Source organism: Symphalangus syndactylus, chromosome 13 (assembly GCF_028878055.3).
Source record: "Symphalangus syndactylus isolate Jambi chromosome 13, NHGRI_mSymSyn1-v2.1_pri, whole genome shotgun sequence".
NCBI lineage: Eukaryota > Metazoa > Chordata > Mammalia > Primates > Hylobatidae > Symphalangus > Symphalangus syndactylus.
Window position 1 is genome coordinate 31365450 of NC_072435.2, and position 15895 is coordinate 31381344.

A 15895-nucleotide genomic window follows, 5' to 3' on the forward strand; every position below is an offset into this window, starting at 1 on the left:
GGGATGGTAAGTGTATGTTTAGTTTTTTTTCCTTTCATGTAAGATAATGTGTCAGAACAAGGTTTGAAAGAGGCACTTCTCACACATGAGCATGAAAACCCAATGTGATATGATACATAGGCTTTTGTCTACAGTTCTTGTTTCCTAACTCCCACAGCCCTTGTTATAGTTTTTTGTTATAATGTTGGGTGTGTTAGGCCCCAAGGGCAGGTATCGGGAAACACAATCTCTCTCCTGTCCTCCTGTCACCTGCCACAAGGCAGGACTCTAATCTTCCCCCACCTTTCCGACTGTGAGTCTTAAGACCCTCCCCTGAGAGGGTCCCACCCTATACCCTAGGGGAAGGAATGCTGATGTCATAAAGCTTCCATAAAACCCAAGAGGACAGGGTTCAGAGAGCTTCCAGATAACTGAACACTGGAGGTTCCTGGAGGGTGGCATGCCCAGGGAGGGCATGGAAGCTGCACGACCTTCCCCTGTACCTTGCCCTACCCACGTCTCTTCATCTGTATCCCATGTAATATTCTTTACAATAAACCAGTAAACATAAGCAAGTGTTTCCCTAAGTTCTGTGAACTGCTCCAGAAATTAACTGAACCCAAAAAGGGGGTCATGGGAACCCCAACTTGAAGCCAGTCAGTCAGAAGTTCTAGAGGCCTGCATTTGCAACTGGTGTCTGGGGATGTGGAGGGCAGTCTTGGGGACTGAGCCCCCAACCTGCAGGATCTGACACTATCTCCGGGTAGATGGTGTTGGAATAGAACTGGAGGACACCCAGCTGATGTCTGGTGCCTGGTGTGTGGGGAAAGCACCCCACACATTTGGTCACAGAAGTCTTCTGTGTTGGTGATTGTTGTGGTGGTGTGAGGCTAGAGGAAAAATGGGGTTGGAGTTTTTCCCTGTACACCCACCCCATCATCACACTTATGAACTATAAAAGGATCTATTTAACTTTTTAATAAACTGTCAAAGAGTTTTCCAAAGTGACTCTGCCCTTTTACACTCCCTTCGGCAGTGTGAGGATTCTAATTGCTCCATATCCTCACCAACACTGGGTCCTGTGTGTTAGTTTATTACCCAATAATTTTAAAATCCAATAACGTTCCTTGTCTGATGAATTATGCATTCGTGTGATTATATCTATCTCCCCCACTCCCAGACACATGGGAGCAACTTGAGTTCAAAACAGTACCTAGCATATATAGGTGCTTAATTAATATAAAGTCAATAAATACTCGTTTAATGAACAAAATCTGCCATCCACCTCCACAAAAAAGATGGTAAGTGAATTAAGCTTAAAGCTATTAAAGAGTTATCTGGAAGTTTGTCTTCCTGCAACTACGTGATCCTCTCTCTGGGATTTCCCCACTCAACCAGGGACAAGAGGTCAAAGTTGACCTGATTATGTGTCCATCAAGGAAGTGCCCCTGGAAGGCAAATAAAGAAGGCACCATTTACATTGCAGTCTCCTAAGTGCAGGCAATGACACCCCAAGGTGGGGCTGTGCAGACCCTCCAGCAAAGAGCTTGTGAAAATAAATGTGAAGCTGGGCTTAGGAGCTCATGCCTGCAATCCCAGAGACTAGAGAGGCTGAGGAGGGCGGATCGCTTGAGGTCAGGAGTTAGAGACCAGCCTGGGCAACACAGCAAGACCCCATCTCAAACAAACACATACACAAACAAACAAACAAAAAACAAAAACAAAACAAAACAAAAAAACCAAGCCAGGCATGGTGGCATGCTTCTGTAGTCCCAGCTACTTGGGAGGCTGAGGCGGGAGGATTGCTTGAACCCAGGAGTTCAAGGCTGCAGTGAGCTGTGATTGCACCACTGTGCTGCAGCCTGGGTGACAGGGTAACCCCATTTCTGAAAAAAAGTAAAAAATAAGAAAAAGAAAATAAATGTGAACTTCAGCTAAAATACTATGACAGGTAGGTGCTGCCCTGAGAGGCAGAGCCTGGGTTCTGCTACCGGATCTTATGCAGCACTCCTCTCAAGGTTTTATACATGGAAGGGAATATCAATGCTGCCACCTTTTTTCCAGCCAGACTAACCCTGAACTTTACTGACACTGAGGTCCTCCCCACAGTGACAAAGGACTGAGATGTACCCTGACCCCTCCAAAGGGCTAGCTTCCTACCACACCCACGTTCTTAGAGCAAAACGCCATCTCTTATGGGATCATATATGACGGAGTGCCCAGAGCCAGGCCTAGGCCATATCAATGCTCAAGAAACATGTATGGGACAGAAAGCGGGGTGAGGGAACGCGAGGGAAAACCACCTTGGGCATTATTACTTTCAACACCTGCCAGGCCTTCCTTGACTTCAGACAGCTTTTCATTCCAGAGGGACTAACTGAAAGTCACCTGCACTAACAAAACCGTGGCCTGGCAGTTATTTATATAGGATAGTTTGAATATATCGTAATTCAAGAGAGAAGATGGGTGCCTTCTGCCCCAATAAAACTGCTTCTCCCTAGGCACAATTTCTCTTCTCGGCCCCTATAGCACTGGCTAGAGGTGTGGAGGGTTGGTCATCTCAGTAAGCAAACCAATTAAGAAAGGACTGGGGCCAGGGAAATCATTTCCTCACTGTTGCCACGCCTCCTCTCACACTGCCAAAAGCAGAGATTAAAAATCACAGAAACAGGGAACAAAGTCTGGCCTCACATATTATTCAAAGAAAGCATGCGTAGAGAATGCTATTTCTAGTTAAATAGCAAGTGAGGCTGAGGAGAGGCTGGGGGCCCGGGAACACACGCAGCAGAGCCAAGGCAAGTGGGGCACTAGGATTCTGTCTCCAGAACGCTGAGACCGTCCCGGGTGGGCAGGTGTGACAGACACTTGGAAGCTGCCTCAGGGGGTTCCTATGCTGTCAGATTTCTTTTTTTTTTTTTTTTTTTTTTGAGACGGAGTCTCGCTCTGTCGCCCAGGCTGGAGTGCAGTGGCGCAATCTCGGCTCACTGCAAGCTCCGCCTCCCGGGTTCACGCCATTCTCCTGCCTCAGCCTCTCCGAGTAGCTGGGACTACAGGCGCCCGCCACCACGCCCGGCTAATTTTTTTGTATTTTTAGTAGAGACGGGGTTTCACCGTGGTCTCGATCTCCTGACCTCGTGATCCGCCCGCCTCGGCCTCCCAAAGTGCTGGGATTACAAGCGTGAGCCACCGCGCCCGGCCTGCTGTCAGATTTCTTGAATCCTAGGAAGGCTTGACTCAAATTTGGCCCTGAGACCCAGGATTTAAAACCTCAGTCTTGTGACCACCATGAGCTATCAAGAGTGTACTTTTCCCTGAGAAATTATTCTCAGGAGTATTGTGAGCCAGCTCTAAAAGTAACCTCTCGCCCCATTCCAGAGAGGTACACTGAATTGAATAATTCTACTTCCTGCTGTGCATCAGAGAGCTCAGATGAGCTTGGCCAATGTTCTCTGTCATTAGGAGCCACACTGCTGCAGAAGGGAGCAGTGACTCCATTGCCTCAACCAATTTTCCACAAAGATGAAAACTGGAGGAAAAAAAGCATTCAAGCTAGAAATAGAAAGTTAGTCTGACTCCTAAGCTCCCCCTCAACCCCCGCCTCCCTCCCACTCTCAGTGGCGGTCCCAGAGCAGCTGTGGCAGTGACATGCCCTCATCCAGCCTTTCCATGTAACCGGAGCTGAGAGAGTGAAAGTCTAATATCCCATTAGCACAGCAAGCACAGAGGGTGTCCCTGGGCTGGGCTGGCCTAAAAGCATCTGCAGATCAATCTGAAAGCTGTTCTACTCTCTGGTCATTTCTTGACCACGTTCTGATTTTCAGAAGTATGAACAAGGGTAAATGAACTGGTCAGAAAGCTCAGGAAAGAAGACAGGTGCAAATCAGAACCAATTTCCCTCACAATGTAGGAGCTAACCTGAGAAGGGAAAATATGGGGGAGGAGTCTCAACACAGTGCCCTGCTCGTAAACATCAGGAGCAGTAAATTGAGGTAAGAAAGTGATGATCCTTTTTCTTGTGATCTGTGTTTAGAAGGATTTGGCACTTTACTCACAAACTAAGGGGCTGGGAGATGCCAGTCACAGGAAACTGCCATGTGCCATCTCTGCAAACAAGGCTTCTCTTCCCACACTTCCAGAGACCCTCCTCTCATACCAGCTCTTGCATCCTCTCCTCACATCAAAAACCAAAATGCAATTGGTCTGGAGGTGGAATTCAGAAGTGACGCTCAAGATACCATGTTCGGCTAAAACAAACAACGAGCTGCGGAACAGCACACAGATGATCTCATACTCAGACTTTTCAATGTTTTGGGGGACTAGCACTAGCAGGAAGCATAATCTATACATTAATGAGACGACTCCTGGAGACTGGGATTGTAAAGAATTTTCACTTTCTGTCCTACATATCTATAATGATTAATTTGTTTTACAGTGAGCAAGTATATTACTTTTTTTTTTTTTTTTTTTTGAGACAGGGTCTTACTCTGTCGCCCATGCTGGAGTGCAGTGGCATGATCTCAGCTTACTGTAACCTCAACCTTCTGGGCTCAAGTGATCCTCCTACCTCAGCCTCTGAGTAGCCGGGACTACGGGCATGGACCATCATGTATGGCTAATTCTTGTATTTTTGGTAGAGACAGGGTTTTACCATGTTGCCAGGATTGGTCTTAAACTAATGGGCTTGAATGCTACTCCTGCCTTGCTGTCCCAAAGTGCTGGGATTACAGGCGTGAGCCATCACGCCTGGCCATATATTACTTTTGTAATCAGATAAAAAATATTTTTAGAGTGATGGGATAGTTCAAGTCCCGATTTATCAATGGCTATGCCACCCTTCTCCCCACAGCAAGGTTTTGGTCTCACTCGTCTTCTCGACTCCCGTGGGCCGTGCCCTGGCTGTGCAGACAGGTGAGTGGGCAGCGTCAAAGGCCCTGTGGCATAAATTTCTTTCCTATCCTCATCTTAGCAATGCAAACTCCCAAGCCCTGCCTTCACAAGTGATGATGCAATGTTTTATTTTCCAGGATAAGCCTTAAAGTGCCAAGGTACATGAAATGGACACAAAAACAGGGACACAAAGACTTCTGACTTTGGACTGCTTTGACCAGGCCTGGCAAACAAGTTTCATTGGGAATGTCATCATCTCTAATCAGCTAGGACCCCCTGCCTGGAATACCACATGGCAACTGTGTGGTCATATGGCCATTCCCACCATGAGCAAGAGAGAGAGATGGGGTGAGAGGGCAGGTGGCAGTACCAGCTTTCCCTAAGCAAAGTGTAAGCCCACTGTCAGTCAGAGTTGGGGAAAACACTAGCCCACAATTCGTTCAATTATTCAATACAACCCTATGGAGCCCGTAAGCCCAATTCATACGAGTGCCCTGTCCGGAGAGAGAGGCAGCAGTCCCGCGTCCACCACATGCAGGGTGCTCAACCCCCTGCTCAGTCAGAGGCCACACTCGGTCTTGGAAGGGAGCCGAGGATGGTGAAGAGGTCCAAAGAGCACAATACATGAAGAGGACATTCTGCAAGACAACTGACTAGGCTTTTCAAAAAAGGTCATCATTGGCTGAGTGTGGTGGAGCATGCCTGTAGCACTCAGGAAGAAAAGGAGGAAGGATCACTTGAGCCTAGGAGTTAGAGGCTGCCGTGAGCTATGATGGCACCATTGTACTCCAGCCTCAGTGACATGTCTCTTAAAAAAAAAAAAAAAAAAATCACATTATTAAAACAAGCCAGAGAGGACTGTTCTGCACGGCAAGGGCCTGAAGAGGCAAAGCCAAATGCAGTGTGACTACTGATTGAATCTTAGTACAAAAAGCTCAGCTATAACATATAGTTTTAAGTCAAATGAATAAATTTTAAAATGAACTGTATGTGAAATGATACTAATGAATTAATGGTAATTTTTTCTTTTCCTTTTTTTTTTTTTTTTTGAGACAGGGTCTTGCTCTGTTGCCCCGGCTGGATTGCAGTGGTGTGATCAGAGCTCAGTGCAGCCTTGGAGCTCCTGGGCTCAAACGATCCTCCTGCCTCAGCCCTCCAAATAGCGGGGATCACAGGTGCACACCACTATGCCTGGCATGCATGCATGCTTTATTTATTTATTTATTTGGAGACAGAGTCTTACTTTGTCGCCCAGGCTGGAGTGCAGTGGAGCGATCTCAGCTCACTGCAACCTCTGCCTCGTGGGTTCAAGTAATTCTCCCACCTCAGCCTCCCGAATAGCTGGGATTACAGGCATGTACCACCAAGCCCAGCTAATTTTTGTATTTTTAGTAGGGATGGATGGGGTTTTCCCGTGTTGGTCAGGCTGGTCTGGAACTCCTGACATCAAGTGATCACCCACCTCGGCCTCCCAAAGTGCTGGGATTACGGGTGTGAGCCACTGCACCTGGCCTCTTCTGCCTCATCTAAGAGGGCTATGTTAAAAAAATGTTGAACGCTAGCTTACCTCATACTCTGAATTATGTAAAAATAAATATATGTGTATATGCAGAGAAATAAGACTACAAGAAACATCTCAAATCATTAACGGTGGTTTTCACTAAGTAGGAGATCACGAATCTTTGAGTTCCTCTTCACAGTTCTTGCCGTTTGTCCAATTTCTACAATGAACGTGCTTTAATTTTATAAAGGGGAGAAAAAGTTTTCTTAGGAAATAAGGGTACACGAAGACATCCCTCCAATGCACGCTAAGCTCACAGATACCAGGTTTAATTTTTCTTCTGAAATTCCATAAAAGTACAAACTAATGCCAACAAGCGGAAATATATGGTCATTTTTTTCTTGAAGAAGAAAGATGAAAATGGAATTAAGGTGTTCCAGATTGAAAACCATTCAATCAATCTTTTTTTTTTTTTTTTTTTTTTTTTTTTTTTTTTTTTTTTTAAAGAGACAGGGTCTCTGGCTGGGTGCAGTGGCTCATGCTTATAATCCCAGCACTTTGGGAGGCCAAGGTGGGAGGATGGCTTAAGGCCAGGTGTTTGAGACCTGCCTGGGCAACATAGTGAGACTTTGTCTCTACAAAAAATACAAAAATTAGCCAGGCATGGTGGCACGTGCCTGTAGTCCCAGTTACTCAAGAGGCTTGAGGCCAGAAAGGTGAGGCTGCAAGTGAGCTATGACTGTACCAATGCACTCCAGCCTGGGCAACAGAGCGAGACCCTGTCTCTTTCTCTCTCTGTTTTTTAAGAGACAGCGTCTTGCTCTGTTGCCCAGGCTGGAGTGCGGTGGCATGATCACAGCTCACTTGCAGCCTTGAACCTCTGGCCTCAAGCAATTCTCCCACCTCAGCCTCCAGGGTAGCTGGGACCACAGATGCGTGCCACCATGCCCAGCAAGTTTACAATAATCAATTAATGTATATGCTGTATCGGGCTCTAGGGAGACAAGGAGAACAGAGAATTCCGTTTTCAGGAAGGTGAAATTTGGCTGAGAAGAACTACCAGGGAGGTTAAATTCAAAGCGCTATTAGGAGTAGGAGCCTCTTGAAGAATTAGGATAAGTTCCAGAGGCAAAAAGGAATGGGGGACAAATTTTAAACCACACAAGGGGAATGCCCTAAGGCAAAGAAATACTAAGAAATTCTGCTTGGTTCACATCCTTCTGATAAACTGCATTCTTGTAGAACAATTTTAAAATTAATACTTGAAGCAGTATAAACCAGAAAGAAAGGGGTGAAAGAAGGGAGAAGGAGAGGAAAAAAAAGGAGGGTGGGAAGGAGGGCAGGTGACAATGGCATAGTAACAGTCTTGCTGTTCCTGAGTCCGGGAAGGAGGATTATGAGTGCGGCCTGCATCTGGTAGGCAACAAAGAAGCAAGGATGGGTTTTCAGCAGATAAACTGTCATACCCATAGACTGGACTGGGAAAGTGGGTGATGGTGGGCAGCAGAGATGAAGTGGAGGGGACAGAGCAAAGGCATTGCTGCCCTGTGATATTCTGCCAGAAGTGCAAACCCAGAACCTGATCACGATGAAATGTCCAAAAAACAAAAACAAAGCCAAGGCCAGGCACGGTGGCTCACGCCTGTAATCCCAGCACTTTGGGAGGCCAAGGCGTGTGGATGGCTTGAGCTCAGGAGTTTGAGACCAGCCTGGGCAACGTAGAAACCCCATCTCTACCAAAAATACAAAAAATTTTAAAAAAAAAGGAAAACAAAGCTAAGCTGAGGAACACCCTGCAAAAGAACTGATTGGTGATTTTGTTTTTTTTGGTTTTTTGGTTTTTGAGACGGAGTCCAGCTCTGTCACCAGGCTGGAGTGCAGTGGTGCGATCTCGGCTCATTCCAACCACTGCCTCCCGGGTTCAAGCGATTCTCCTGCCTCAGCTTCCCAAGTAGCTGGGACTACAGGCACGTGCCACCATGCCCAGCTAATTTTTTTTTTTTTTTTTTAGACGTAGTTTCGCTCTTGTTGCCCAGGCTGGAGTACAATGGTGTGATCTTTGCTCACCGCAACCTCCGCTTCCCAGGTTCAAGCGATTCTCCTGCTTCAGCCTCCCGACTAACTAGGATTACAGGCATGCACCACCAAGCCTGGCTAATTTTGTATTTTTAGTAGAGACTGGGTTTCTCCATGTTGGTCAGGCTGGTATCGAATTCCTGATCTTCCGCCTCAGCCTCCCAAAGTACTGGAATTACAAGCGTGAGCCACCGCCCCGGCCTAATTTTTTGTATTTTTAGTAGAGACGGGGTTTCACCATGTTGGCCAGGATGGTCTCAATCTCTTGACCTCGTGATCTGCCTGCCTTGGTTTCCCAAAGTGCTGGGACTACAGTCGTGAGCCACGGCGCTGGGCCAGATTTGACCACTAAATGTAACGTGTGGTCCAGGATAAGGTCCTGGACCAAAACAGTGTTTTGTCTGTTGCTATAAAGGAAGTTAGTGGGAAAACTGATGAAATGAGAATGTCTATAGATTAGATTACAGATTAGTATTAGATCAATGTTGATTTCCTAATTTTGATAAATGCACAGTGCTTCTATAAAAGAATGTTTCTGGGAAATAGCCATTGAAGTATTTAAAAGTAAAAGTGCAGGCCGGGCATGGTGGCTCACGCCTGTAATCCCAGCACTTTGGGAGGCCAAGGCGGGTGGATCGCTTGAGGTCAGGAGTTTGAGACGAGCCTGGCCAACATGGTGAAACTCCATCTCTACTAAAAATACAAAAAAAATTAGCCAGGTGTGGTGGTGCATGCCTATAATCCTAGCTACTCAGGAGGCTAAGGTGGGAGGACTGCTTGAACCCAGGAGGCAGAGGTTGCAGTGAGTGGAGATCGTGCCACTGCACTCCAGCCTGGGTGACAGAGTGAGACTCCGTCTAAAAAAGTCAAATAAGTAAATACATAAATAAATGTAAAGGTGCATATCACACCTTCAACTTCCAAACATTTTATAGAGACAGATAAAAAAGAAATTAATATAAAACGAGTGTCAAAAAGATGAACACCGAAGCCAGGCATGGTAGCTCACGCCTGTAATCCCAGGATTTTAGGAGGCCAAGGTAGGAGGATCATTTCAAGCTAGGATTGTGAGACTAGCCTGGGTAATAAGTGAGACCCCTGTGTCTACAGCAGGAAAAAAAAAAACAGATGGACAATGAGAAAGCGCTTTGGGTACAGAATGGACTAAACAAAGCTATAGATCTGTAATAATTATGCAAAGTGCTTATTATTGAGATTCAAGCCTGGGGTGAATTATTTCTCTGGTTTCCAGAGAAAACCTAGGAAATAAATACAAAGTCTTTGGTGGGCTTCAACTTAAAAGCTATCTTCAGGCCAGGCGCGGTGGCTCATGCCTGTAATCCCAGCACTTTGGCAGGCTGAGGTGGGCGGATCACAAGGTCAGGAGTTTGAGACAGCCTGACCAACGTGGTGAAACCCTATCTCTACTAAAAATACAAAAATTAGCCAGGCATGGTGGTGTGCACCCATAATCCCAGCTACTCAGGAGGCTGAGGCAGGAGAATCACTTGAACCTGGGAGGCAGAGGTTGCAGTGAGCCAAGATCATGCCACTGCACCCCAGCCTGGCAACAGAGAGAGACTCCATCTCAAAAAAAAAAAAAAAAAAATGCTATATTCGGCTGGGCACCGTGGCTCACGCCTGTAATCCCAGCACTTTGGGAGGCCGAGGCAGGCAGATCACCTGAGGTCAGGAGTTCAAGAATAGCCTGGCCAACATGGCGAAAATCCGTCTCTACTAAAAATACAAAAATTAGTTGGGCGTCGTGGCGGGTGCCTGTAATCCCAGCTACCCAGAGGCTGAGGCAGGAGAATTGCTTGAACCTGGGAGGCGGAGGTTGCAGTGAGCTGAGATCGTGTCACTGCACTCCAGCCTGGGCAAAAGAGTGAGACTCTGTCTCAAAAAATAAAAAAATTAAAATAAAATAATAAAGCTATCTTCCCTGCTTTACAACATCCTAAGTAAATATGAACACTGTCACTCAGCTTCACACGATGCTGCTGAAATTATCAGCAGAGCCTAGTAGGCTGTCCACACCACACAATACTTAATACCACTGTAGATAACATCAGAGTTACAAAGAACAGATAGGAAGGCTGTAATCCCTACCTTAGTTTCAAATTAGTTTAAGCCTGTGTTCCTGAGCCCAACTCCGAATGCTCAAGAACCCATCTTAGTGAAACTGGAAGGCCAAAGGGACACATGAGAGCTCAAATGAATAAAGCAAATGGTTTCAACACAAGTAAAACTTAATTATTTCAAGAACAATGCAAAAAAATTTTCCAAGACAGTCTACCTTTGCGATAGCATCAAGTTGTCAGAGGAGCTGCATAACCAGAAGATATCCCAAACATCCTAATCATTTTCTTACCTCAGAAAAAAATCCTATCAATACATGAGTCTCAGGCATCCAATCAATGCTGAGGACTGTATTCATTTTACTAAACCAAAATGTATTATGTATCCACTATAGTACTGGGGACACAATGATAGCACAACCTTCAAGGAGTTCACAGACCTGCAGGGAACACAGGCGGGCAGGCAACTGACAGAGTGCTGATGCTCTGGTGGGTGAGGGAGCACAGAGAAAGCGCCCAAGCAGCCACAGCTGCCACCTTGAGCACAGAACAGCTCCTCCGTAGGCCAAGGCCTAATAAATGCCCAACGACAGCCTCAAAACTGCACACAAATGGAGAATCCACACATCTGACAGCTGTCGGGACTGCTCAGCTCCTTCTCCAAGAGCATCTCACAATTAACAACAACTGATTCCAGAATCTCCAGATGGCTTGGCCCTCTAGTAAGCATCCTGTAGACAATGAAAGTTATAAACTGCTATGAGGTAATACTCTTACCTGTGGCTTCAATGTACTCAATACATCTTTCAATAAAAATGGGGATCGGCTTCTCTGGAGTCACAACAGTTGTTAAGGGCACCCCAAAATAGTTACTCTCCCAGGTTGCCTTTGTGATGGATGGCCGGGGTTTGGGCTTTGGTTTCTGTCCAGGAAAGAGAAAAAGAAGCACAAAAACAAAGTGAGTATCAACACGTAAGTTAAACATCAGTAAGGCTTCCAGACGGGAAGCAGTGGTATAACAACTGCTAGAAAGAATGTCAAGAAGTGGCTGGATGCAGTGGCTCATGCCTGTATTCCCAGCACTTTGGGAGGCTGAGGCGGGTGGATCACCTCAAGTCAGGAGTTTGAGACCAGCTTGGCCAACGTGGTGAAACCTTGCCTCTACTAAAAATACAAAAATTAGCCAGGCGTGGTGGTGGGCGCCTGTAAACCCAGCTACTTGGGAGGCTGAGGCAGGGGAATTGCTTGAACCCAGGAGGTGGAGATTGAGGTGAGCCGAGATTGCGCCACTGTATTCCAGCCTGGACGACAGAGTAAGACTCCATCTCCAAAAAAAAAAAAAAGATTTCAAGAAGGATTAAAAAGACTCGCTTGGCTCATCTCATTAGTTTTAATTTTCTTTCTTCTGGCCTCTGAATACCACATAAGATGCCAGAAAGTCACACCTTGAGTATGAGACCACATTATTAGAACAAAGATGTTTATAAGAAGCAGGCCATGTTTATGTAATAAAATAACAATACGATGATTATCTACATCCTCTACCAGGGATGCACTGGAGTAAACAGGAAGTTTTCCAAACACCCTACAAGGATAATAGATGTTACATACTCAAAGATAGCTCAAATCTTTAAAAAAAATGAAATGGAAAACAGATTATTTCCTCTTTCTAGAAAAGAGAGCAGGCATTCTGCTAGGGCTGATAGACCCAAATGAGAATGTCCTTTGATACATTAGCTTGGGGTTAATTCTCAGTTGCATCCACATTAGGAAAAGGTAAAGTCAACTAATCAAACAAGACAAATAAAGTATTTTTTTGGTCTCTTTTTCCCTAGTCACCTTCTTCAAGAAGTACTAGCAGCAGCAGCAGCAGCAACCACTTGAGAACTTGCTATGCACAGACTAAGTTCCAAATATTATTATTATAATTTTGAGACAGGGTTTCCCTGTGTTGCTCAGGCTGGAGTACAGTGGCACAACCATGGCTCACTGCAGCCTGGACCTCCTGGGCTCAAGCGATCTTCCTACCTCAGCATCCCAAAGCTGGGACCACAGGCATGTGTCCAGGCTAATTTTTAAATTTTCTGTAGAGACGGGGGTCTCACTATGTTGCCTAGCCTGCCAAATATTATTTCTTTTAAACCTGATGACAATCTTACCAAGGAAAAAATGTCTCACACGCCTAAATGACACAACTACTAAGTGACTGCTTGGATTCAAATCCAGGAAGGTTTGTCCCCAAAGCCTATTCTCATTAACATGATTAATACTGAGATACTCTGCCTCAAAAGTATTCAGTCTTTTTATTTTGAACCTTAAATGGAGAAAAAATTACTCTAAACAAATGGTAAATTTCCTAAAGCCAAACAAATACACTTGAAATTTTGGCCTTTTGTTAAAATATCTACTAAAAAGAGAAAAGTAATCAAATAGGATCAAGGTAAATTAGACCCACGTGTATCTCCAGGAATTTAGTTTCATTTTCCAGTTGATGAAACCAATTTAGAAAAGCAGATTTACTCAGAAATGTGCACAGCCCACAAACCTAAAGTATTTAGGGATTTTACATAAAATCCACGGAAGGAAACAATGAACCGCCAGGCCACAGGCCACAGGCCACCTATTCCCTCTCCTTCTCCTGCCCATCTTCATTCCTACCAGTATCCCTTTATATAAGAAAAAAATCACTTCCTGTTTAGTCTGAGATTCGTTGAGAACTTCCTGTGCAAACAAATAGCAAGAAAAAAAAAAGAACAGATCAGAATATAATGTACACAAGGAAAGAGCAAGTCCATTCCATTTCTGGGCTGCTGATTACTTCAAATGACAAACCAAAGGCAATGAGAATCCAATCTTCATTCAGCCTGCTACCTGACTCAATGTGGAGAATGCTATAATGTGAATGGATTCTGGGGTCCCAGGGAAGAACTATGCACTCCATAAAGCCTGTCCCCACTCACTATGAGATACCTGCTCCTCATAAAGTAGTGGCATAGCCTCCTAGGTTGGGGGGAATGACCGCTGCTTGCTCCCCTTATAGACTCAAGCAAACAGGCTCTGACTTCAGACTTTTTCACCAAAGAAGTAAGGAAAAGCCAATTAATGATGTATGATATACATTTACAGGAAATAATTTAACGAGTCTATACTGTGTCTCTAGCATCTTCTACTTATATGAAGTATAACATAAAGAATTTAAGGCTGGGCATGGTGGCTAATGCCTGTTATCCTAGCACTATGGGAGGCTGAGGTGGGCAAATTGCTCGAGCTCAGGAGTTCAAGACCAGCCTGGGCAACATGGTGAAACCCCATCTCTACAAAAAATACAAAAACAATTAGCTGGGCGTGGTAGCGCACACCTATAGTCCCAGCTACCTGGGAAGCTGAGGTGGGAGGATCGCCTGGGCCCAGGAGGTCGAGGCTATAGTGAGCTGAGATCGTGCCACTGCACTCCAGCCTGGGTGACAAAGTGAGACCCTGTCTCGAAATAATAAATAAATAAATAAGAGGGCTGGCCAGGCATGGTGGCTCACGCCTGTAATCCCAGCACTTTGGGAGGGCGAGGCGGGCGGATCACCTGAGATCAGGAGCTCGAGACCAGCCTGGCCAACATGGTGAAACCCTGTCTCTATAAAAATACAAAAATTAGCTGGGCATGATGGCAAGTGCCTGTAATCCCAGCTGCTCAGGAGGCTGAGGCGGGAGAATCACTTGAACCCAGGAGGTAGAGGTTGCAGTGAGCCGAGATTGGACCGTTGCACTCCAGCCTGGGCGACAGAGCCAGACTGTGTCTCGGGGAGGAGGGGCGGGGTGGGGAAGAGGGGCCGAGTGCCTCTGTTTCACACATTGTTGCAACCAGATAACAATGATTCAAACAATGCTCTCCCCACTTAAAATGTTTCCTATTTTTTTTAATTTAAAGTTTAAAAGGTTAAAAGTCGGAAAGTTTTATATTTGGAGTTTAAAAGGTTAGCTATACAATCTGAATAACCAAAGAGCATCTGTACTTAAATCACATTCATCCATCTTCCATCATTCAAGTTTTTAACAATCTCAAATCCTACAGAATATGCCTGTCGAAACTAACAGCGCTGTTCAATAAAACAGGCTTCCAAATAAATCGCTGTGAAGGAATAGAAATGGAAGCTGCAAAGAAGCTATTCCTAATCACCTTAAAGATTCCTTCTAACCATGGTTCTAGGAAACAGACAACAAATTTCAATCTTACATTCCCCCACCCTCTTCATACTAGGAACAAGACGATGCTGGTGTGTTCTAACAATCTAACTTAGCCAGGAAATTTAGCCTTCATCAATTGAGTACTTTCTGTGTACCAGAACCTAGCATAAGTTCTTTTTTAGATAGGGTCTCGCTCTGTCATCCAGGCTGGGGTGCAGTGGCACTGTCTTAGCTCCCTACAACCACAGCTTCCTGGGCTCAAGGGACCCTCCTGCCTCGGACTCCCAAAGTGCTGGGATTACAGGCATGAGCCACCGCACCCAGCCAGCATAAATTCTTTACAAGCACTCCAGATTCAAAATATTTGTGGGTGTGGGTATTAAAAACTCCATTTGATAGAGGCCAATTCCTAGAAAAAGTCAGTAACTTGACAAGTCAGGTCTGTATGACTGCGAAACCTGTGCTTTTAACCACCACAGCTTATAATCTAGTGAAAATTATTGAGATGGAGAGAACAAATAAATGGATGACTGACTAAGTGAATAAAAGCACACTAGCTGGGCTTGGTGGCTCATGCCTGTAATTCCAGCACTTTGGGAGGCTGAGGTGGGCAGATCACTTGAGGACAGAGTTTGAGACCAGCCTGGCCAACGTGGTGAAACCCCATCTCTACAAAAAATATTAAAAAAAAAAAATTATCTGGATGTGGTGACGCATGCCTGTAGTCCTGGCAACTCGAGAGGCTGCGGTGGGAGGACTGCTTGAGCTGGGGAGGTGGAGGCTGCAGTGAGTCAAAATTGCACCACTGCACTCCAGCCTGGGTGACAGCGGGAGACCCTGTCTCAAAAAAAAAAAAAAAAAGGCACACTGGTCACCGATTATCTGGAGGACTTCCAAAGGTTTCTAAAGGTAATAAAGATCCACTCATATAAAATACCAGGGAACTTTAAATTGACAAAGGGAATAATGGGGCACTCTGATAGCTATTTTCAAATAGCTATAGAGCTACCTATTGACTATAGAGCAGGCTTCTTTTATATGGCTCCAAAGGGTCACGTTGGGAGCGATAAGAGAGACGGAAGGCTAACTGAGACAACTGTTCCTATCTCTTTCACCTCAAAAGTCCAGGATTTAGTTCAATCCTTCCATTTACAACAGTGGATGTGGAGGGTAAGCTTTTGCAGTAGCATCACCC

The 15895-nt window shown here is 45.3% G+C and overlaps 1 protein-coding gene across 7 annotated transcripts in view; it reads right to left on the bottom strand.

The window, feature by feature from the left end:
- Positions 1–15895, bottom strand: part of ARHGAP35 (Rho GTPase activating protein 35) — a 149433-nt gene that overhangs the window by 57143 nt on the left and 76395 nt on the right. For 6 of the 7 annotated variants that reach the window (XR_010115260.1, XM_055237480.2, XM_063615752.1 and 3 more), the window contains exon 3: positions 11299–11443. Coding sequence is in view for 6 of the 7 variants with exons in the window: in XM_055237480.2 (XP_055093455.1) it covers positions 11299–11443 (145 nt within the window). In the remaining variant the exon portion in view is untranslated. Of the gene's footprint in view, positions 1866–11298; positions 11444–15895 lie in introns of all 7 variants that reach the window. The other variant, XM_063615753.1, reaches the window with a different exon arrangement.